This window comes from Hippocampus bargibanti, linkage group LG16 (assembly GCF_051943395.1).
Source record: "Hippocampus bargibanti isolate YZ-2025 linkage group LG16, ASM5194339v1, whole genome shotgun sequence".
In the NCBI taxonomy this organism is placed as follows: domain Eukaryota; kingdom Metazoa; phylum Chordata; class Actinopteri; order Syngnathiformes; family Syngnathidae; genus Hippocampus; species Hippocampus bargibanti.
In genome coordinates, this window is record NC_142749.1 from 6,428,323 (window position 1) to 6,453,579 (window position 25,257).

Below are 25,257 nucleotides of genomic sequence, written 5' to 3' on the forward strand. Positions count from 1 at the left end.
TCCTTTCTGAGTCAAAACTTTCCCACTGTACTCATAAAACTTGATTAATAATTCACGATGAAGGTATCCTGTTGTAATAGACAGAAATTAATTATCTTGAGATTGATTTGCAGACGTTGTGATAACATAACATAACCGTGTTGGTTATTAACTCAAGACTTTATCGGCATCTTAATTGCATCACATAACGACAATCACACCGAGGTGTTCATTGATGGGAAGGAAGATGCCCGTCGAAGGGGGCGGGGCCAGCCTCTCCATTTCCTGCGTGGCATGCTGATGGATAAGTATAAGACCCCCCTGCAACAATGCGACCACGAACGAGTCATTGCGTTGCCTTCACCTCCGCCAAAATGCAGCATCTCACCTTGGTGGCCGTCCTCCTGGTATCCTCCTGGAGCCTCTGCACTAAAGCTGCTGGTGAGCGAACCTGCATGCCCCATTCATGCTGTCATGTGTTTATTTGGACTTTTTATTAAGTGGCACCTTACCTGATTTTATTTTTTCCATTAGTTACCTATTACCCTTTATTTTATATATATATATATATATATATATATATATATATATATATATATATATATATGATTTAAAGTGTCATTAATACTTACTGGCGGCACATATAAAATTAAAATGCAGTATAGTAAATCAACATAGCCATTATTTAGTGGAAATTAATACAGAATGAAATTTGATTCCGTTCATGAATCGATTTTTTTTTTAAATAACAGTAAACCAATCGATGAAAGGACCACATGAATGAGTTTCCCTCTAGAGTGGCGAACCCAACTTGATCCAAAGCACCTGCGCCGTTCATCTCTGTATTACATGCGGTTGACGCACGCTGCGCGGCTGCCTGTATCATCATGTCTTTCCCAGTCCTTTTCCCGTACCCTGGACCGAGTCGGTCCTGACACCGAATGGGGGGAAGGGGGTGGCCCTCAGATTCTCCCTCACTCTTTCGCTGGACAGTCGCTTTTCGCTCGCTCTCTGTCCCTCTCTCTGGTTTCCCCTCTCGCTCTTTTTTCCTACGTCTGTGTCTCCGTCTCTCTCTGTTCCTTTCTGTCTGTCTCTGTCACCCCCTCTCTTCTCCCTCCCCCCACCACCCACCCACTCACTCGATGCACCTGCGCATGAGACAATGACGTTTGCGCTCTCTCTGCGACAGAACCTCCTCACGGGTTTGCATTCCCCAGAGTCCATTCATTTGGATATGCTCCAGCTCTAATGTGCGAGGTGTAATCTGGTTATTTTATCGGGACCCCCCCCCCTCATTTAGTGTGAAAAGGATTATTTCCATAATGGAGTACGCAATGATGAATTGTCCTTCGTTCGTTGGCGAAAAAAATGAGGGCACGGGGCTTCGTCACGCGTGTCGTTTATTCTGCATTAATAAAACCAGTCGTTTGCGCCATTGCCGTCTCGATGTCCGAACGCGACGTGAGATCGCGGGGTACCGGAAGTGAAGTGCTGTATTGATGCCACGCACCCCCCCCCCCCCACTGCCTCCAGTTGTATATCGTGCAATGTTTTAATTACATCCGCAAAGAGGGTCGGGGAGGGGCTTTACATTTTTTTGCTTTTACCTGCCCGTTTCATCGCAGATACAATGACAATGTGTTCATATTACTCTTCGATTTGACGCCCACAAATTCGTCACCTTCTCTCATTGGCTGAAAATTGTACGGACAGAGATTTGATTGGCTGCATTGAAAAACACTGAAGTCAGTTTTTATAGAACACGCACAATCCATCTGAGCTTGGCTGTTGTGAAGAATACGTTATCACTCCATTTATAAAAGTAAAGTTAGCTCAGTGTTAGTGATGGCGTCGTGGTAAACTAGGTGCTTCCCACTCTGTGATAGTGTGGCTGTTAGAGTGACATCGCGACTAGTTCAGTGTAGTCTGCCCTCCGCCCAAAATCAGGTGGGATGAGCTCCATCAACCCCCTTAGCCCACTTCCGTGTAGCGGTATTGAAAATGGATTGTCTGAGAGTTGGTTCACAATTAAAACATAACGTTTATTCGGGTTGTAGAACTGAACTTATTCAGAGCCACCCATATTCGTACCCCCATTCAAGTGGATAAAACGAAAAAGAGAATACTTGTAAATAGATTAAAGGATGGGGAACTCCCCTTTAAAAAAAAAAAAAAAACAAACCCAATAAATCCTGCGACCCCACAGGTATATAAAATTATTTAATTATTTACAACGTGTACTATCAAAAACTAAAAAAAAAAATATTTTAAAGCATACTTTGTGTGTGATTATCTATTTTTCTCTTAAACGTCATCCCATAATAATACTCGAATTGTGCAAAATTTTATAGATCAAAGAAAAAAAAAGGCCTCAACTTGATGTGCCAGAAAAAATATGTATCAGTTTTGAAATGTAAGTCAAAAAACTGTTTTGGGACAAAAAGCCATCTCGGATTGAAATGTGCTGTTGACCAATGTAATTCAAAGTAAAATGAATTCTATTGTAATATTACAATCTAAAATCAAAGCATACAATAAACACTTACTGTCTTTGCCATATTAGTAAAATAAATGAGCTGCAACCTTTGCGAGTGGATACGATCACAACCAAGAACTTGATTGGTTTGACATGAATCACAATGCCTGCCACAGCACAAGTACTGGTCCGAGTTTATTTTTTAGCCACCGTTATTGTGCCTGAGTGAGAGGAAAGGGTCCACATGGCAATGACTTCCTTCTCCGAATGCTTCATACAATTCTAATAACAGAGTTGGAGTGCCTCCTGCAGTTTTTTTCAATGGCATGAGTGTTTTTTTTTTTTCCATATATAAATATTTGATTGCTCAGATAGCGGCAGATATTTATCTCAGAGTAAATGGGAAGGCAACGTGTGCTCCTATTGTAAAATATTAATAAACTTCACCAGACAAAACCATGTGAGAACGTGTCCCCACTCATGTTAGAGATTCTATCTGTGTTTATTTCTGATAGGAAGGAAATATATTTGAGAATATAATAACGGATCCGGTATGTTGGGCATTTGTATGGCAGGTTATAAGAACGAGGTTAAATATAGACGGCCACTTGACAGGTTAAGTTTAAAATCCACACCATATTACGGTTTCACTTTATCTTTCAGACTGGTGTTATCAGTCCCAGTTCACCTGTGAGCAACAATGCAATGGTAAGGTGGATTTCAATAACTTTTATCACCTGAGAAAACGGCAAACTTTGAGCTGTTCATCAGCTTTGAAGTTTATTTGCGTTTCAGGGCCAGACAAGTGGAACCACGCAAACGGTGCCTGCTCTGGAAAATCCCAATCGCCCATCAACGTTGTCACCAAAAAGACCCTAAAAGATGAACGTCTGACTCCGATTGAGTTCACAAACTATCAGCAGATTTTTCGAGGAACCATCAAGAATAACGGCCACTCGGGTGAGCGTCAAGTCAATTGAGGGTCGGACTGAGTCAAAATCAGGATGTGGTGCTGATGCTTTTGTCTTCTCCAGTTCAAGTTGGAGTTCCTCACCTCAGCACCATTTCGGGCGGAGGACTGCCGAGCACCTACAAGGCCGTCCAGTTCCACCTGCATTGGGGCACCAACGGCGGGCCTGGTTCTGAACACACCATTGATGGGGAGCAGTACCCCATGGAGGTACCTTACCAATTACTGCATTAACAAAAAAAAACAATCCTGTGATTGTAAAGTGACTTTTAGAGTTTTGAAAGGCGCTTATAAATGAAATGTTTTATTATTATTATTTAAAAAAAGGTCCAGTACTAGCCACGAGTGTCCCTCTCTCTTCATCATCATCTTATTTTTTTTTTTAAACCATGTAAGCTGTGTTTACCAAAAAAAAATGAACGTTTTAATGGGTGTTATAAATTTACAATTTATAACTCTTGTAGTCATTGACACTGATCAATTTCATAATTGACATGTCTTTCAATCTGTATGTATATATATGAATATATAAAAATAAATAAAATAAACACACACACATATATATGTATGTATGTATATATATATATATATATATATATATATATATATATATATATATATATATATATATATATATATATGTATCATCTGTGCTGTATGTCATACATATTAGCATATTTGACAATAAAGCTGACTTTGATATATATGTATGTATGTATGTATGTATGTATGTATGTGTGTGTGTGTGTGTGTGTGTGTGTGTGTGTGTGTGTGTGTGTGTGTGTGTAAAATGTAAATTCATCATGCAGGGAAATCGTGTTCAGTAATTTACATTTGAAGTAGAAAATACTGCCATCTATTCTTGTTGTGGTACAGAGGGAAAAAAAATCCTTGTCATTATTTGCATTCATGTGAATATGACTCCCCCCCCCAAAAAAAAAAGTGTATTTATTTGTTTAATTCATTGTGAGAAACTATTTAAAAAATGCATCAGCATTGAAGTGAACATTTTCAAAGTGCCTTGGCTGGGCAATAATATTCCGAAAGTAAATGATTAACGTTAACATCTGCAATGGACCAAAATGATATTGTGTTCAAACAACCCAACATCCTTACCAAATGATTCTGAAACATTTATACAAAGAGACAGTTATTTAAATTAAGATTCAATCCAACTAAAGGAGAATTACATCAAGCTGTTTAACCACATCATTCAAGAGCCAAATTTACAGATGTAGTGGAGTAGTCCTGAGAGGTGTTTGGTAAGTCAGTCTTGTCACACAAGCTGCATTCCTTAGATTGTGGTAGCTTTTGTTCAAGGACAAATTTATATCCAGCAAATTTTGAAATGGCTTCAGACTGATAAAGCTACGATAGTTTTCTTTTTTTGGTTCAGGTTGCACAAAAAAGCATACAGAAGGGCAAAGACGGATAAAGTGGTCACGTTCTAACTTTTGTCATGCAGCTGCATATAGTGCACATGAAGCATCAGTACACGGATCTGGTGACCGCACTGGCAGATCCAGAAGGAGTCGCAGTCCTGGGCTTTTTCTACAAGGTAAAAATTTGAATGGCATGCTTTTTCAAAATCACAAAGTCAGGAAAGTAGAAATGAAGATGTTGCTATTTTCAAGGTATCCAACAGTGCAAACCGAAAGTATGACTCCCTCATCAGTGCTCTCCGAGCCATCAAAAATACAGGTAGGTGCTAAGGTCCAAAAAGGAAGTTAAGCTGAAACTCATTGCCGTCGTTTACATGTTGTCTCTTTTTTTGTTGGACCAGACGCCAATGCATCCTTGCCTCCTACCTCCCTGGCACAACTGATTCCTCATGAGCGCAATCTGACCTCGTTTTACCGCTATAAGGGCTCTCTGACCACACCGGGCTGCACGGAGGCCGTAGTTTGGACCTTGTTCGAGAACCCCATCCCTCTGAGCTTTGAACAGGTTAGGATGGGTGAAAAGAAATTTGATTCTTAATAAGAGTAGCAGAATAATGGTGGAGTGAAATGATACTGATGATAAAACATCAGTCTTCAGAGAGTATGCATTCAATGAATTGCTTTCATGTCTTCTTGAGTAAGAGTAATTTGTTTTGTCTCATAAGGTTACACTGATAAAGAGATGCAACTCATAAATTTTACCCTATATTTTATCATGTCATGAGTTTTCCAAATATTATATGTAAATATATAAATGGTTTCCAAATATCAGACACACCACATTATAAGGCGCTACAGTAGAGGCTGGGGTGACTCACTACTTCTTCTACAGGGGGGAAATGGAGTCGGTGGAGGCTGACAGTAGTTGCAAGACCTGTTGTGGCTCAATATGACTTCACATAGAGTATATGGCGCACCTGTGTATAAGGCGCAGGGTCATCTTTTGAAGAAAATGATGGCTTTTAGGTGTGCCTTATACACCGGAAAATATGGTACAATGTACACAAACGGACATGGATAATGAATCTCTCTGTATATGTAACAATATAATATATAGCAACAATGTGAATAATAGTGGTCCAAGCATCAATCCCAGTGGAACTTCATGCTCAACATGTTAACAATATTTTCAAATTCAATAACATATTGTGATCTGAAAAGCATATTCTGATCACATTTTAAGCAATATTGATGTGCTATTTCCGTCCGTCTCTGTTCAAATGCTGAGACTTTTGTTGTGGTTTCCCCTCCACCCCCTCCCTTCAGCTGCGGACTTTTTCGGAGCTCAAGTTCCGTGACGGGAAACCAATGGTGGGAACCTTCAGGCCAGTGCAGCCCCTCAATGGCCGCCAGGTGTATCGATCTGGAGGTGTGGTCCTCTTGGTCAGCTCAAACCTCCTCATGGCCGCGTTGGCCACGGCTTTTGGACTGTCCCGGCTCTATTGAGAATGAGGCGCCTGTGCTGCACTGCGACACTCATGAACATTCGATCGACATCATTCTTAGTTTTGCGACACCATTACCGCATGGTCTCCAAAATGGTGACACAAGTCGTAGTGCATGCACGACTCACCTAGGGGCCCCACCGCCTTTATGACACACATGATAAAGGTGTTAAGAGGACACCTTGGATGTGCATAAGGGTTGACATGCATGCATGCATACTGAATCACTCATACATCCGCCTTCGGAACGTGCCGTGGAGTACTCAGTGGCCAGTGCAGTCAAACACCTGCCCTGATATTTCACATCATCATCATCATCATCATCATCATCATCATCATCATCATAACCACTCACACAACCACATCCTCATGCACTTTTGTTCAGCCACCTTGAACAATGTCAAGGCAATTTCGACTCTGCTCATATCAGTGTTAAGTGGCTCCGATCTTGTGAACGGGGCACGTGATCCCTCATTCTCTCTCAATGGCACACGAGAACTGAACAATGCTATTAATAGCACAAGTGAATCAGTAAAACAAGCTCAATGTCCGAGTCAGCGGTCAAATAAGTCAATATATTGCCCTCTTTCTTCCTTTCATTCTTTCTGTCTTTATTTTTTTAACCTAATCTCAAAGTCCAGTCCGGTGTGGCGAATCTTCACTGTTGTGTGTGTGTGTGTGTGTGTGATTCTGAGCCCACGCATGGGATCGCGCCACAATCTACTGCCTACTGTGACGCCTTAACTCATTCACTGCCAGACGTGCAAAATCGTGTCCACTCCGGCGCCATGGGTTTTGTCATTGTCACTCGAATTCCAGGACCCACAGAATATTGAGTTTTAGGACTGCATAAAAATTCAATGCAGTGTGAGAAACCTTAGACTCTCTTCTTTCATCTGGGAAAAAAGTTAATTCCAAAACGATGGGTCTGGAGTTATGTGAGCTTGAAATGAGGGCGGCTGTCCGAAATATATTGCAATTGAATATATTGGTTGATATAGGGCTTTAACACCGGCTGAAGCTGGAACAAAGTGCTAACATGGAAAAAGTGGAATGCTGCCCCCTTGTGGAAAGGAAAAAAACATTGCCAGAGGCCATGTTTGGCACTTTATCGGCACCCAAACAAGAAAAACTAAAACGCGAACAAATTCAGGAATGCCGCTCTACGTCATATTTTTAATTCCCGAATAAATTAATGAATGGCAGTGAATGAGTTAAATCTTATAATGGGAAGATGGAGGGATAAAAGAGCCGCGAGATAATAGGGGCATCTCACGGAAGCTAAATTAAATTCATTCTATCCGGAAAGTTGCATGGGTTAGCACAATTTTCATGATTGCCGTTTGAGGACGCATAATCTATATCCAAACGCACACTCCTTAAGCGTCCCTCTTATTTCGGACTGCTACTGTGTCTGCTGTACTGAGTGCTACTGACTGTGAATTACACCCTACGGACTCCTCTGTGATCATCCGGCGGGGCTGATGGGAGATGGGTGCCATTTGCCAGCCATATTTGTTGTGATGACCAAGGGAGTTGTATACATATTTTTCTTTCCATAGTTTCGTGATGCATTAACTTATATTTCTAAGTCGTTCTAATGCACATGATTCACGTGTATTTTAAGCACTGAATGTTTCTATTGATATGAAATGCATTTTGGTATTATTTATGTATTACAAACAGTCACATATATTGGGTTGTATGCGTTTGAGGACGTCGATTTATGTGATCTCATGAATGTGCTGCTGTTCAACAATAAACGTATGCCTTTTTAATGAACAGCCTGTGTTGGAAAATCATTTCTCTTTAAAAAAATTACCTACTGATAACCTCAAAAATAAATTATTTATGAAACTGTGCAGCATACAAAATACATTTAACTGCTCATTTTTACGTAAAAAAAAAATGGAACTTTGATCATGGTCAACATTTTTTTTACTCAAATATGAAAGTAAACTATACCCCTGTCATAAGTCTTTGCTGCCTCGGTTGAGCCTCTCCTGAATTTTATTTGATATTCTGACCCACCACCACCACCACACACGCGCTATATATTGGTTAAGCCCCTCTTTCACCATTGTTAAAAGCATAGTTGCATGAACAACTCTCTTCATGCTCCAGTCATCATTAAATTAGTTAGTCACCAGTAATTTAACACCATCAGTCTTTCTTCTGAAGGAGTTTTTACCAACATAACTCATACAAATAAAAAAAATTGAAGTCGCTACCTTATTCTGAGTATTATAACTGACAGATTATTGCTGTGATGATCAAAAAGTGCACTGTCCCCATCATGGTAGCTTCATTTCTCCATGTGCTTGGTATAGTGGAAGTGGGAGGTCAAGACAAGCTCCATCCTGAAAAAGGCCCAAAAGAGGATGTACTTCCTGAGGCTGCTGTAAAAGAATGGCCTGCCACAGGAGGTGCTACAACATTTCTGTGCGGCAGTCATTGAATCAATCCTGTGTTCTTTCGTCACGGTTTGGTTCGGGGCCGCCACAAAAATGGACAAAATCTGAATTCAACGGACAGTTGGGCGGGAAAAAAAAATCTTTGGCACCGCCCTCCCCACTCTTGAGGACTTGCGCACTACAAGAATCAAGACAAGAGCGCGGAAAATCCTAATGGGCCCTCCGCACCCTGCCCACCACCTTTTCCAGCTGCTCTTTTCAGGCAGGTGCTACCGATCCATGCGCACCAAATCCAGCAGACATTGAAACAGCTTCTTCACCCATTAACTAGCCATTAACTCTCTAAACGTCATTTCCTTTCGTTTTTTTTTCCCGCTACAGAGAATCAGTGTCCTCCATTGAACCCAGTTTTGTGCATCCTCTTCTCTTACACCAGCTACCATCAGGTCCTCTGTGACGACATCCTCTTCGGTCTTCCTTTCAGTCTCCTGCCTGGCAGTTCAAGGCTCTGCACCCTACTCCCGATATAGTCACTCTCTCTCCTTTGGACATGTCCAAACCAGCGACGTGCGGTGAGGTTCATGGCTGGTGAGGCACAGACGTCATCATGGTCAGATTTACAAACATATGAACTCTACAGAGTAGTTTATTCACCATTTGATTGGCAACAGTTAACGTATTTTGTTTAAAATTTCATGTCCGCATTCTTTATATATACAAACTGTAGCATAGAAAAAAATAAAAAAACGTTTTTATCGTTTTTTTACCTTTAGTCCATGCGCCGCTCCTTCTGAAGAAAGGCATGGATAACTTCTTTGTAGAAGCCTTCCTTATCTTTCTTCAGTTTTAAAAGTCTCTCTGTCTCAACGGAGATCACTGCCAGTGAAGAAAGTCGTCCTTGACCAGTCCTGTTGCGACTATGTTTCAGTCTTTTCAGTGCTGAGAATGACAATCTCGTCTACTTCTACAGCAACAAATGGGGCTGCACTGATCTCCTTTTTAATGTCATTTCTAATGACATCACCAACTGCTTCAATTAAATCGTTCTGTATTCTGTTTCACAGGCTAGAAAATACAGTGGATGTCCCAAAACGACTCGCTAGCCTGTTATCTTTCTGAGCGAAAGCATGTAATAGTTCAACATAGTTGCCACGATGAGCAGAGCCCTTACTTTCATCATTTCCACGAAATGCCAGCTGTTGTTTGGCAAGGAAGCAGGTGGCATTGATGAGATCTTTTAAAATCTCCCGCTTCTCCTTTACCTTAGCATTGTGGATGCTGATGTTGAGTCTTCGCTCATTTTTGATGAGGATCCGTTGTAAAATTTTCAGGTCGCAAGATCCCATTTGAGTACAGACATTGTCACAAATTGAGAACAGAAGGCAGGAAAAGCAGAAAAGGCGCTTTCTTGCTGGACATCCACACAGCCAGCCTTTTCGTGTGTACCAGTCCGCCTGAAAAGAGCGAGTATTGTGTCCCGTTGTCTGAAGCAAACCTTTTAGCTCCGGTGTTGGTCTTCCTTTAATTATTACCCCCTGCTTCGATTGAAAGTCCAGTTTAGAAAATTCTTTCAATTACGATATGTAATCCTCCATTCTGAAAGTGAGGCCAAGCAACACGAAAAAATGACTGCAGGGTTGCACTTTACTTGCTAACTGTTTACTGTAGCTTTCTGTCTCTAATTCTATCATTCTGCAGACGTGGAGTAAGAAGTATCTCTGGAATCACAAGCGCCCCCTGCCTGTCATGAGGCGGGAGAACTGTGTGCCTCACCTACGCACAGCGTTTTGATAAAAATAAAACAAAATAAACACTGTAGTACAGTGTTTATAATGTACAATGACTCTACATTATATACACCAGCTAAACTGTAGAAATTTAGTTCATATACTAAACGTGTTTGAACGCTTTAATAGCGATATGCAGAAGGACAGCAATGCGGTCTCACTGCAGAGCAAGCCAGCACAGTAAGCAGGGTGATTGCGCAATCCATGGTGAGGCTCAGCCGGCTGCTGCCTCACCGCTCGTCTCTACTGAGTATTTGAACGGTAAATGTGAAAATTCAGCGATTTTTAAAAAAATCCTAAAACGGTGAAGTTAAATGGACAAGAACTTTAAAGTACAAATCACTAAATACATATAACTGTTTAATTTATTTTTTCATTTGATATTTCCATGACAGCTTTCCATGATGACAGGTGAGGCACTGCCTCCCCTGCCTCCACTGACTGCACGTCACTGGTCCAAACCATCACCAGAGTTGTCCCTCTGATATATTCAGTCCTGATCCTATCCAACCTGGTCACTCCTAAAGAAAACCTCAACATCTTCAACTCTGCTACCTCCAGCTCTGCTTCCTGTCTTTTCTTCATTGGCAATGTCTCCAGTCCAAACATCATGGATGGTCTCACCACCGTTTTATACACTTTTCCTTTCATCCTAGCTGAAACCCTTCTATCACACATCACACGTGACATTTTTCTTCAGCCGTTCCAGCCTGCCTGGACACGCTTCTTCACCTCTTTTTCACACTCTCCATTGCTCTGGACAGTTGACCTACAAGTACGTAAAATCCTCCACCTTCTTTATCTCTTCTCCCTGTAGCATCGCTATTGTACTTGGATCCCTCTCTTTCACACACATATATTCCGTCTTGCTGCACTGATCTTCATTCCTCTCCTTTCTAGGGCATACCTCTACCTCTCCAGTTTCTCCTCCACCTTTTCCCTGCTCTCGCTACAGACCACAATGCCATCTGCAAACATCATCGTCCAAGGAGATTATTGTATATACTGTAGATACTGCATATATATATATATATATATATATATATATATATATATATATATATATATATTGTATATATATTGTATATATATTGTATATATATATTGTATATATATATATATTGTATATATACTGTTTACAAACTGGCTAATGTGAAGCTCACCAATGACACTGTGTCGCATATACGTAAGTCACGAAATATGAATGCCAAACACCATCCAACTATGTGCACATATCGTCCCCTTCTATTCGAGCGCTTGTGTCATACAGCTGACTATTTACATAACCAAACCCACAAATCATGCATGTTGTTTACAAAATTCAATTTCCTTTCAAACTATTAATTATGTCGCCCTTCCCTTCTTTTGTTCTTTGCCACCATTAAGGAATCAAAAGGCTCCCTGTGATGTAAAGACACAGGAAGACATCAGGCTCTCGGTGATACACATGCAGGTAAGGAATGCTTCCTGTTCATTTCTGTTCGGACTTTTTACCACTTATGAGTCGGGAAAAGACTTTGTGCATCAAAGCTAAGGAAGTTGACACTGTGGCAGAAGCTACAATACCCGTCTGTCACTGCTATTCGATGTCCTCTTAACGACTGCATTCCTCTGATGTCTGTGACAAATAATGCTATTCTCTTTTCGGGAAAACAGAAGCACTTTCCTCTTTCCTAGCCAAACACTTTCATCATATCAGTAAATATGTCAATATTTCCTCATGTTCCATGTCATGAGTTCATCAAGAGGACAATTTCATATATGTTTAAAAGACAACCGACACCACTTTTTTTGTTTCCTAACTGACATGAGAAAAACGTTTTATAGCATCTAAAATACCCAAAACACTCAGTATGATATTTTTAGTCAAATGCAAAACACCAATAAAAATGACTTAGTGTCTAAAAACTACTTCAATTTGAAACCGGAAGTGGCCAGTTTCAGAAGGTCCCGCCCCCTTGTTCGTGGTGTCACGCCAAGACGTCTTGCCTTGCTCTAGAATCAAAACAATGGCTTCAGATTCAGAGAAGATGCTTTCTTGTTACTCATCCAGTTATGAATATGATTCAAATAGTTCTGAAGAGGAAAGCATAAATGTTTGCAATCGATTAAAGAATTTATTTCGTGTCATTTTGTATCTGAGGGTGGGAAATTTAGCACCCAAAAGGGGCAGAAGATGGCGACACAGCTCAGTGGAAACGGGCGGATTTTTTTCCTTAGAATTTTTGTCAGCGAATATCAAATAGATGCTCGGTGCAACACACGATTCACAATCGCGTTATTTATGTTTTCCTTCTAATTTTGCCATCAACACAGATCAACACGAAGTTCTCAGACCAAACAAAGTACCGCAAAATGCATTGACGTGACGTGATGTCCTTTCTCGGTCAGGAGCGTTCCTTCCGTGACGTGACATGAGGACTCGTCACCAACTCAAAAACAAGACTTGCGGAATATTCAGCGCAAGTCTTACAACGTCAAATATAGCTATATGCGGTGGAATCTTTGTAAAATACGCTCAGTAGAAGTCATTTGAAGCGATTTTACAAATTATGGACACAACTTGTCCGGAGGCGTCTGTTGTCCTTTAAAGGTCTTTACAGTAGTTGGTCCAAACGTCTGGTATTTAACAGAGGATAAAAATGCCAAAATATTGTCTCATTTTCGGTGTTCGTACCCTAGTTTACTTTCCTTTTATTCCAACTAAAACCGGGTACATTTATGGAAACTGCGGTTACACCAGCGGACACACCGCACCCTTCACATTTTCTCCAATGACAATCACAATTCCGTGTCATGAGGTGCAAATTAAATGTTTGTCCGTGCGGTACACGGATGTGGAGGGCCCCATGAATGAGTTTGCCTTGGGCCCCGGGATGACTTCATACACCGCTGGCTGCCAGTTTGCCACAGAAGATAACATCACTTTACTAAAAAAAAAAAAAAAAAAAAAAAAAAAAAAAAGACCGGCATTTGTGTACAGCAACTTGAAGCCTTCTGATCTCACTGGCCGGAACAATGACTTGGAAAAAAAAACTTTTCCCCCTTTCAAGGACTCTTGAGCGTCAATAGCAGGAGAGGTCAAAGGTTGGTGGGGTCAGAATAAACACAACAGCCTTAAACGTTAATTTGGTTGTGTGCTCATGGGTTATATGAGGAGCAGGGATACTTTGACCGCTATTATTGTTCCTCTTAGAAGCAACTTCTGGAATGGAATAGAAGACGCAAAGAAGTGGAAAGGTTGTAAATATTAGCAGCAGGCAGAATTCCTGTAGGTGTTGCTAACGTTACAGCAGGTTCAGAGCTCGACAAGATAGTGTACGGTAAATTTTAACTAAAGTCTTGCTCCTTCCCTCAGTGGTGCATTCAAGGTCAATTGGAAACATCATGAATAAGAATCACTTTAATACAAACTAACAATAAAATTACGGTCTTAACAAGTCTGGGTTACACTGGTATAATATTTTACTTGATGGGCATTTCTGTTTCTCATTTGCCAATTTGTTCATCCATCAAGTTAGAACATCCGTTATCTCATTCAAGGTGGCGGGGAATCAAACTGACAACCTGACTTGGAGACAAATGCGCACAGCCAATCACAGAAGACCGACAGAGAGAGACAGGCGCCACAATCCTTGAGTGGGAACTGAACTCATGCTGCGTGCAAGTAAGCCGCTACATCATTCGCAGCTCTCTTTTTAATATTAATGATTGCATAATTGTCGTCGGGATTGATTGAAATTGTACTTGAAAAGTCCTATCATATGCCAAAAACAAGAAATAATTCATTTTTTCATCTCCTGCTAAAGTTTGCTTACCATCTTTCCATCTATTCATTTTCTGATCCGCTTCAGCCTCACCAGGGTCACTCACGAGGGGGAGGGGGGGGTGTCCTGGGACCTATCTCAGACCTCTTTGGGCTGTAGGCGGCGGACACCCTGAACCAATTGCAGGGCATACACAGATGAAGTACCATCCAAGGAATTAAGGAATTAACTGTCTCCAAATTTTATGGTGGTTTATTGACTTTGTTACAGTGGTGGGCCATCGGGGCCTGCAAAGCTTTCTCTGTTTGCCTAAAAATATCAGAATCACAGGCTAATGTCAATTATATTTTGTCCATGAATTCTTATTAAATAATTCTAAATTGTCTTTGAGCTTCTTTTCATTACTTTTCCCCTGTTGTGCTGCTTCCATATGTGTGTTTTCGTATTTAAACATTGAACAAATCACATTTCAGCCATCATTTGTTACCAGGGTCAGAAATCTACTTGGACGCCTTCACAATCAGTTCTGGGGGCCCTGTCACATTCAATGCAGTGTCAATGACTGTTGCTTTAACCAATCAGAGTTCGAGTTGGCAACCCAAGGCCTGGTCGAAGGCGCTGGCAACGTCAGAGTTTTCGCAACTACGATTGGCTATGATTGGCAAGTCACAACCCAATCATAGTATCGCTAGTCGATAGGGATAAGAGCATACTGGCCAGAGCTAGCACACGGTATCTGTAGCGAGCTGCATAAGCAAATATAGTGCGACCTCGGCTTACGAATACCTTACCTTACGAACTTTCCGGTTTACGAACGTCAGATTTATGAAAATTAAACCTTGGAATACACACTATTTTTCACTATATACAACCGCCACAGCTAGCGGAGTGATCTTCGGATCTGGTGGAGTGATCTTCGGATCTGGTGGAGTGATCTTCGGATCTTCGGCGGAAGCACACGACCGAACAGCGCTCCAGCCGGCGCACCTTTCCACACTCCGTCTCTCTGAATTCACACGTCGATCGCCTCCGAGGAGCTATTTGCAGATAATTTTGCGATTATGGGACCGAAAAAGACCCGCACCACAGGCTTGTGTTCAGCCGAAAAAGACACAAAACAAAATCACCGTCGAGGAGAAGAAGGATATAATTGAAAAACACGAACTGGGTTTGCGTTTGTGTGATTTACCTGCCCAGTACGGCTATGCTAAGTCAACCATTGCTACCATTCTCCGCATCAGAGAAGCCACCAAAGGTGCGTCTGTTGCAAAAGGTGTTTCCGTGCTGTCAAAGCAACGGTCTCGGGCAATCGAAGAAGTTGAAAAACTTCTGTTAATTTGGATTAACGAAAAGCAGCTATCCGGACTGCGGCTATGAGCGTCATCAACATGATGAACGATAATGTGATGCCTCAGTTTCGTAAGACCTTACTAGTCAGAAAGCAACAGGTGTCAATTAGGAGGTTTTTAATCAGCAAAAATAATGAGGAGTCTCCAAAGAAGCAAAGAGGAGAAGCCACACCAGAGGTTGAGTTACGAACAGTCCTTATGGAAGGTAACTCTCCTTCCATAAGCCATCAACGACCATCAAAAAGGTAAATAAAACTTTATTTACAGCACAGTTTATTTCTTTAATTACAGTCCTCATGTAATGTGCCTCTCTTTCCAAACAGCAATTCCCTCTGACCTCCGACCTCCAACGCCATTCCATCAACCCATCAATGACCATCACAAATGCAAGTGTAAAGTTACTTTATTATACAGCACAGTGCATTTCTTTCATTACAATACAATAGCACATTTATGATACATGGAATAAGGTATGCTGTGTGTAGTTTTAAGCCTTATTTAGTTGAAATTATATTTTATGACAACCCGGGAACGGATTATTATCATTTTAATGGTTTCCTGTGGGAATTGTTTTTGGGATACACACTTTTCGCCTTACACACTCCGTCTGGGAACCAATTAAGTTGGTAAGCCAAGGTCTCGCAGTACATTTTTGTGTTGATTTAATAGTGGTTTTGTCAAGCCATTACAGGTTAGGGAAGGAGGAGAAGAAATGGATTTGGTTGAAGATATACTGTTAAAGCCATTTTCAAAACGGACTTTTCAAGAATAGATGGACATCATTAAAAAAGGTTAGCAAATCTAGCAAAACTAGCAAATAATATTGCAATTTTATGAGGTTATCATGAATCCATACGTTCATAGTAAAAATCCGAATGTTTAATGACATTATTTCTTAAATTTCTTCAAGTCACAAGTTATTTCATGGCCAACGCCGCCCTCTAGTGGCCATGTACATCATACCACACTCACTCGCAGCTGTGGAGTGATTCAGACGTAGCATGCTGAAGGCCTAGGAGTAACATGACAGCCCGCCACTGCTTTGTTATAAAATTGACTATCAGCGAGAGAAAAGAAACAGACACAGACCAATGTTATAAGACGTGTTTTTATTTTATTTTTTGGAGGGAATATAGTAATTATTTACTTGTGTCCAACCCAGTCATAATTCTGATCCCGTCAGGTTGTCTGGTGCCTTTGTATCATACAGCTCAATTTTGCCACTAAACGTCTTAATGACTCAGCTATGGCTCGGGAGATTTGTTTGTTTGTTTGTTTTAAGGCAGCTCACCGTTGAAGAGATGTTAGTCTGCTTCATGGCTCCTTTTTATTCTGAAAAAAAAAAAAGATACAGTATCTTGTGTGCTGTCGGTGTGGATTTCGTGAATCCGCTGAGGCGGTGTGACTTTGCAAAGACATTTTGCCTTCCTGACTGGTGACACGATATGACAGTGTGACGTATTTTGTAGCGTGCAGCGTTGTAACAGAAGTGGCCTGACGATATGATTCAGCAGACGGCAGTCGCTATCACCGTGCATTATGTTTACGCTGTGCTAATAAAAAAAAAAAACGAGAGAGACACTGCGTCACATTGCAAAAGACTTCACCATGATGACTGGTACATTTTAGTTCTTTTAAAACAAAGAGGCACCTGTCCCCTTCAAGGACATTCTTATTTTGTCATAACTTTCAATTTGGACACTTAATTCTCACCTTCAAATTTATAGGCAAACCAATTCTCACCTCATTTCTGGATTAGAGATATTTTGGGATTGTTTCTTAAGAGTGTGATTTTCAAAATGTTGAATTTTATTTTATTTTTGCTATCTGGAAGCTATAATAGTTAAAATGCTAACAAATATAACAGTGACGTACTGAAATGAATTTGCTTTGCTACATTTTTTGATTTCATTTGTTTGAAATGCCCCATCTGATCTAATATGTGTCACCAGTAATACAAAAGCGCCATATCGCAACCCAGGATATATAATATAAAGCAAGTAGCAACACTCCCAAACACGAACAAGGTTAACATAACACAAGTTATTCTTCTCGATGCAATGCCGATTTGTTTGGTCTCGGTGGTATTGTTCTACAGGCCAGCAAGGGGTGAGGGTCTTTTTCGAGGAAAAAAAAAACAGCCTCAGAATAAACCGCCAGTATTTACATTGTACCTTCCAAGAAACACAATGTATTTGTCCTCAATATTGCAGATGTTTTGAATCCCCCTAAAATATTGTTATTATAGATTTTAGAGGAGAATTTTCTTTTTTGTATTTCTTCAACTAGATCTGACCTGTCCTCAGCAGTACGAGTCACGCGCACACACATGCGCACACGGATAAACGCACAAGCTCATTTGTGATAGAACCTTTGAATATATATTAAATTAGTATATTATATTAAAATAGTCAAACCTAGCAAGGCAGTTTCTGAAGGCCAAACAAAACAAAAAACACTGCCATAACATTTCCATTGTCAATTTTAATTCTTGTTCCTTGAAATTGTGTTGATTTAATCTCCGTAGTCTGTCGTTTTCATTCTCTTGTCTGGACCATTTTCATTCCTGGTGGTTGTTGTGATTTTAACATCTGCAGTGCTTGCCAATATAACTAAAACTATATTAGCAATGGGATTGTCTCTCTAATTAATCAGATTTCAAAATTTGTCCTCACAGGGACAGACTGACCGAACTTGTAAAATGTCATCACTTTCCCCTCCTCTGATTGGTTGGTACAACTTGATATTTTACAGCCAATTTTAATAAGCAAAACATGTCTGAAGGGATGTGTTCAAATTAACACTTCAGATAATCGGCGTCACTGGCGTGTATGATGCATTTCATTGCGATGTGTCATGTTTTTGTCATTAAGCAAATATCCATTTGGAACAATTTCAAATGATGTAAGTGGCGATTGTGTACCGTGAATGGTAGTAGGGGTTCAACCGACAAGTCGACTTGTCAATTATAGTTGCCTTAACTACATCCTATGGATGGTCAAAGTGAAAGTTGATAGTTTGCAAATCACTTTTTTGGGGAATTTTGTCTTTGGCCAATTTTCAGTGGACTGAGGAGTCATCCTTCCGCAAACCAACAAGGCATCTTCATAGTTTGCACACAATTTGAAGAAAAGAAAAAAACAAATCTTCATTGGGGAATTACCCTTTTGCCACCTACGTTATTTTGTTATTTCATTACAATTGTTATTATTATTATATTATTTCAGTGGGCAAAGATCGAGAGCCAATCTCATGCAATAGCTGCTGTTTGGTGATATCCCTGCGCCACATACATGTAGCAAGCACAGTGCATGAATTGCTGCCTCCACAAGTTAAAATACTTTTATGAATAATTGTAATTAATTTAGTATTATTCTTACTATTCTTACTAATTTATAATGATAACAATAATAATAATAATAATAATAATAATAATAATAATAATAATTAATTATTATTATTATTATTATTATTATTATTATTATTATTATTATTATCAGAATCAGAATGATCTTTATTGGCCAAGTGTGTAGAACACACAAGGAATTTGTCTTGGGCAGAACACACTGCACAAGTATCATCATAAAAAAGACATGACAAATAAGTATGGAGGACACGAATAAAGGCTAATCTGATTTGATCTAATGTAATGTAATGTAATTCCTTAATGTAAGTGGTGCCTTAAAGGAACAACTGTGAGACAAAGCTACAATGAATCTAACTATTCTAACGGAATGCTGTTCTACAGGGTTGTGGATTTTCCGTACCCTTATCTTGTATTACTATTCTTCTTCTTCTTCCATCCATCCATCCATCCATTTTCCGTACTGCTTATTCCTCATTAGGGTCGCGGGGGGTGCTGGAGCCTATCTCAGCTGTCTTCTTCTTGTTATTTTATTTTATTTTTTTATTTTATTATTATTGTTTATGGATGCTTGTTTTTCCTCACACAGTCCCAGCTCTGGTACCACTGTGTTATCCTTTCGCTTCATCGCACATCCACTTTTCGGCACGATGATGAGAGGCAGACTTGTAAAGCCTCTCGAGTTGCAAAGCTCAGGGTCCTCCTCTAGTTGCCATGGTAACAAAATCACCCTTTTTTTCCTCCAAGAGGCGGAATCGGAGCTCATTTGCGGGTGACAGAGCTGACTTAGGGTAGAATTTTCAGATGAAAATGTATTGCCGATATGAAGTGAAGACAATGTTCTCAACTAGCGATCGAGACGTCACACTGGGGAAGTTCTTCATTCCATTGCAATAGATTGAATGTCAAAGTTATGCCGCATTCACAGGCTAGAAATTTGACATGGGTCGGCTCCACCAATGTACTTTTCACAAATGTCTGTCTTTCTGTCATCTCTTACCATCCTCATACATCTTCAAGCTCCGTAAAGCTGCAGCGAGCGCCGACCTTCGAAAAGGTCTTCCATATATTATTACAGCACCTTTCCCACGAGAACGGCATACAAGGCGCACACAGAGCACACCTCTGAGTCCTGACATCCTTCCAAAACGGGAAGGTAAAAGGGGAATAGCTTCCTTCTTCTTTCTGAACGCTGTTCATGGCATCTCAGTGGGTAGTCAATCGTTTCAACTGGAGTGATTCATCATGTTTTTATTCATCTCGGGGTGGTATTTTGCCTCTTACTGTTGACTGAAATGGACATAACAAGTTGCTCAGGGCCCAGGTAGCGTCCAGTCGCAATTCACTGTGCGGATGTCACGTGACAAAATGCAAAAGACTGGTGATCTGCGATTGGTCATTACCCCCACAATGAGGAACTAGGATGTCATTTTAAGGCATATTCCGCTCATGCAATATATTTATCAGACTACATTCTTTTATTGTAAAGAAACTGTTTGAATTCCTCTGTAATATTATGATTGTGATTTATCACGCACACACACACACACACACACACGCACGCGCACGCACACGCACACGCACACACACACACACACACACACACACACACGCACACACACACACACACACACGCACGCACACGCACACACACACGCACACACACACACACACACACACACACACACACACACACACACACACACACACACACACGCACACACTGTGTGATTTTGGACACAGCCATCCTCTCAAATGTCAACTTTAGCTTCATTCAGCTGTTTGCCTGCGCCAGGGGGCTTATTTCTCCTTTTGTTGAATTTGTGCTGATTTTGGAGGTTAAAATAAACAAATAAATAAATACTTGCTTGCTCAGGGTTGCTTGTGCCTTTATAGCACTAGCAAGAAATAAATTAGGTACATTGCGCATTGCTTCCCCAAGTCTAATGTACTTCATTAAATCAGAAATACTAGACGGCAGAGGTGTCAAAGTTAAGGCCTCGGGGCCAAATCTGGCCTGCCACATTATTTGATTCGGTCTGCGAAAGCAAATACACCTTGTGAAATTCTTGAAACGCTTGCTAAAATCCGAACCAAAATTTCAAATTGTCCCATGTAAACCAATAACAGTCATTCTTTTTTTACAAATTTGAAAAGTCGTTGTTCATTAATTTGTAGTGCGCTCTCGATGTAATATGGGGAGGGGATTAAACATTCTAATGGCTTACCCAAATTCATAACCCCCCCCCCCCCCCCCGCCTCAGAGGAAACCGTAACTACAATGTGGCCCGCAGCAAAAAAAGAGTTCGACACCCTTGCTATACGTCACTCATAGGCCATCAGTGGTGCGACATCTAAATATATCAGCTGTGAGTGTGGCGTGATATTACTACACGTACACTAGAGGGTCCCGTTAGCCGGGAAATAACTTGTGACTTAGATATACTTAAGAAATCCTGTCATTAAACTTCTTTCCGTCTTTTTTTCCGTCTTTTTACTATGAACGTGTGGATTTATGATAACCTCATAAAATTGCAATATTATTTGCTATAATTGCTAGCATGCTGATCAAACCTCTAAAGATGGAGGACACTGATTTGCTGTGGCGACCCCTTGAAGGTAAAAGCCGAAAGGAAAAGAAGAAGATTATTGCTAGTTTCGGAGCTGTCCATCTATTTTGGAAAAATCTGTCTTGAAAATGGCTTTAACAGTTAATCTGCAATCAAATCCATTTCTTCTCGTCATTCTGCCATTGTGGCAAAGTCGCGATGAAATCAACACAATATATTTGCTTATGCAGCTCGATACAGATAGTGTGCTAGCTCTGGCCAGTATGCGCTTATCGCTAGTGATACTATGATTGGCTACTGACTAGCCAATCATAATTTGCGAAAACTGACTTTGCCAGCTCCTTCCAGGAGGCCATGGGTTACCAACTCGAACTCTGATTGGTAAGAGCACCAGTTTGATCGACATATTTGATGTGACAGGGCCTGCAGAACTGATTGTGAAGGCGGACAGGTAGATTTCTGGCCCTTGTAACAAATGATGGCTGCAATGTGATTGGTTAAATGCTTAAATACGAAAACCCACATCTGGAAGCAGCACAACAGGGGAAAGGTAATGAAAGGAAGCTGAAAGACAATTTACAATTATTTATTAAGAATTCATGCACAAAATATAATTCACATTAGTCTGTTATTCAGATATTTTGAGGCCAGCAGAGAAGGCCTTGCAGGCCCTGACGGCCCACCACTGCTATACGGTATGTACCTCAAAGAAAGATGGTAATTTTAAAATAAAGCAAATTTAGTCGACACTTAACTAGGTCAAGACAGTGGGTAGAATTTATTTATGTGCATCCTTAACCTAAACACTAGTCTGGTGGCCTACACATGTAAAAATGAGCTGCTCGCCTGTTGTCCGTCAACGTTCTTTCATCGTTCATTTCTACAAGTTAAAATCATTCCAAACCGTGACTTGAATTTGACCAAAGCGTTTTGTTTTCAGGGTTCATCCTTGCAAAATAAACTTAGCAACGCTTGCTTTGTCCTTCTTGTCCTCCAAGCTAATGATTCATCCAATAATGCTGCGCAAACAGCAGCTTTTGTCAGCATTAAAATGATATGCGCTGATGCAAGTGGGTACCGTTGACGCGATCCACCATTGATGGCTTCAGCACTTTTGTTCATGACCATGGAAAGATATTACAAGTCATATATTCCAGTTTACTCAAAACCCTAGTGACAACAAGTGCGATACAGTTAAAACTAATGAGGCAATAAACTACAAAATAATTATGATGAATGTCAAAATATCCAAATGGCTTTTAGAATTCTACACACTTCGCTATCTGCAACCACACCATCTAACTTGAACAAGGGTGTCAAACTCATATTTTGCTGTAGCCCGCATTGTAGTTACGGTTTCTTCTCAGGGGCCAGTATGGATTTGGAGAAGCCATTACAATGTTTAATCCCCTCCACATATTACATCTAAAGTGCACAACAAATTCATGAATAACTAATTTTCAAATATGAAGTCAAGAATAATGACTGTTACTGTTATTTACATATGACAATTGGAAAGTTTGGTTTGGACCTTAGCAAGCATCATGGAATTTAACAATTGTGATTTGCATTTGCGGGCTGAATGAAATTATGTGGCGGGCCAGATTTGGCCCCCGGGCCTTGACTTTGACACCAGCGATCTAGAACATGCAAACAACGTAAAAGAAAAAGTATAATTCAAAATGTATTGGAAAACTCTCTTGCCTGGTGTGTTTTCTGTCTTATGAATGTTTAATATTTCTGGTTTTGGAACAGAGGAGGAACCTGAAGCCACCTCAATTAAATTTGCTAGCTTCATAAAGTTTTAAAAACCGTGAGCTCGTTGAGTGAAATGTGGGACGGTGAGGGATTGCCGAGAAGAAAGTAAACTAATGAAAGGCAATAAATACTTTTTTTATTGTGACTGCTACGTGATGTCAACAGTGGGAGAAGAAAAACATGGCCACATCTTAGATTGCTCATATGGTCTTGAAAATCTAAAACTGTGGGTGATTTGAAACTGGGAGAGTAAAACATTTACAGCAGTTGGGTTGACTTTGACAGCTCATACTTTCCCTTTCAGTTGAAGAAGTGAATCGTGGTCCAAATAGTCAGCACTTTCCAATCCGTTGACTCTGAGTGGTATTTAAATTCACTGCGTCAGGGAAGCCTAACGTGAATTATTTCTTAATCGAGGAGAAGCCGTGAACATGAGAACGATAAAATCCAGTCGACATCCTAAATAATTGTCGATAGGGAAGATCACAAGCCTGTTCAGAGGCTGCTTCTGGACACGCCAGACACGGAACGAAATCTCCCATGGGAATGTTTAAAATGATGGGTTGTCAACAAATTTCTATATTTTCCTGTCTTTACAGAAAGATAGAAACGCAGAGCTGCACCAGTAAGCACATACAGACAGATGCAAAATTAATAAAGGCTTTGCTTTCATTCATTCATTCACGTTTGCTGTGCATGCTACACCTATGCCAAAGATAGCATCAAAATACAATTGAATGTATTTTCCTTTCTGATATCATTTTTTGAGTGAGTAAATCAAATAAATATACACCCATAGAAACCTTTTTTTGCCTAATATTGTCATTCCCACGGCCCCGCACACATTTTTGGAACCGTGTTTGGGTTTTCTTGCCCTACCAAATGAGCGACTCTCAAAACATCAGTCCCTCGGATTATTAATATTTATCATTTACACATCCTGCCCTCAATTATTCTCCACAATGGGATGAGATTTTGTCTGTAACTGAAAAAAAAAAAACGTAGCAGTGTTTATTTGGGAAAACGGGGCGTCACGCGATGAGGCATTATTCAGACCTCACAAAGATTATTATTATTATTTTTATATTTGACTTTGATTCTGCTGCTTTGCACCCAATGGAACTCCATCACGTAGACAGACCACCAAAACACCAAAACAGCCTAATATTACAAGGAAACAAATAATTTTATTTATGAAACTAGATATGGATTAGAAACATTGAGAGTGAGACCATTTGAAGCTGCACTGACCATTTTGGATGAATAATTACAGTAACACTGTCAATCACATGAAGACCGAAACTCATTTAGTAGCGAAGGTTAGCAAGAAAAAAAAAAAAAAATATATATATATATATATATATATATTTTTTTTTTTTGTCAGGATTTGCTCAATGTCGCACCTTTATTCGTCCCGCAATGGGGAAATTTGCACCCAAAAGCCGCCAGAATGCCAGAAGAGGGCGTCCAAGCACCATATAAGGAATTTATCAGCCTGTGTAAACGGAGGTGGCCACAGGATGTCGCCATTTTGTGCCTCTTTTTTTGGGTGAGAGATTTTCCCCCGATGTTGCCTCAAAATGGCACAAATAAATTATTTAATCGATTGCAAACATGTATTCTTTTCTCTTCAGAACTATTCGAATCATATTCATAACTGGATGTGTAACAAGAAAGCATATTCTCCGAATCTGAAGCCATTGTTTTGATTCACTAGTAATGCAAGACGTCTTGGCATGACGTCACGAACTGGGGGCGGGACTTTCTGAAAATGCCCAATTCGCAGCTAAATTTTTTGCAGATTTTGGACACTTTAAGTCATTTTTATTGGTGTTTTGCATTTGACTAAAAATATCATACTGTGTGTTTTGGGTATTTTAGATGCCATAAAATGTTTTTATGGTGTCAGTTAAAAAGCAAAAAAGTGACGTCGGTT

The 25,257-nt window shown here is 40.2% G+C and overlaps 1 protein-coding gene across 1 annotated transcript; it reads left to right on the forward strand.

Moving 5' to 3' along the window:
* Window positions 1-293: 293 nt before the first annotated feature.
* ca4a (carbonic anhydrase 4a) lies at window positions 294-8,094 on the forward strand. The gene is made up of 8 exons (XM_089017495.1): window positions 294-420; window positions 3,119-3,163; window positions 3,251-3,415; window positions 3,490-3,635; window positions 4,891-4,983; window positions 5,060-5,126; window positions 5,209-5,372; window positions 6,134-8,094. Exons 1-8 carry the CDS (start codon window positions 309-311, stop codon window positions 6,311-6,313), a joined length of 972 nt encoding a protein of 323 aa, XP_088873621.1. The 5' UTR covers window positions 294-308; the 3' UTR covers window positions 6,314-8,094.
* Window positions 8,095-25,257: the final 17,163 nt, after the last annotated feature.

What these genes read in the sequence shown, in the direction of transcription:
- ca4a (XM_089017495.1), top strand. Translation starts at nt 309, where the DNA reads ATGCGACCACGAACGAGTCATTGCGTTGCCTTCACCTCCGCCAAAATG. An exon ending in CCTCTGCACTAAAGCTGCTG is followed by an intron (nt 421 to 3,118) that starts GTGAGCGAACCT and finishes TTTATCTTTCAG; the next exon opens with ACTGGTGTTATCAGTCCCAG. An exon ending in CAAGAATAACGGCCACTCGG is followed by an intron (nt 3,416 to 3,489) that starts GTGAGCGTCAAG and finishes TGTCTTCTCCAG; the next exon opens with TTCAAGTTGGAGTTCCTCAC.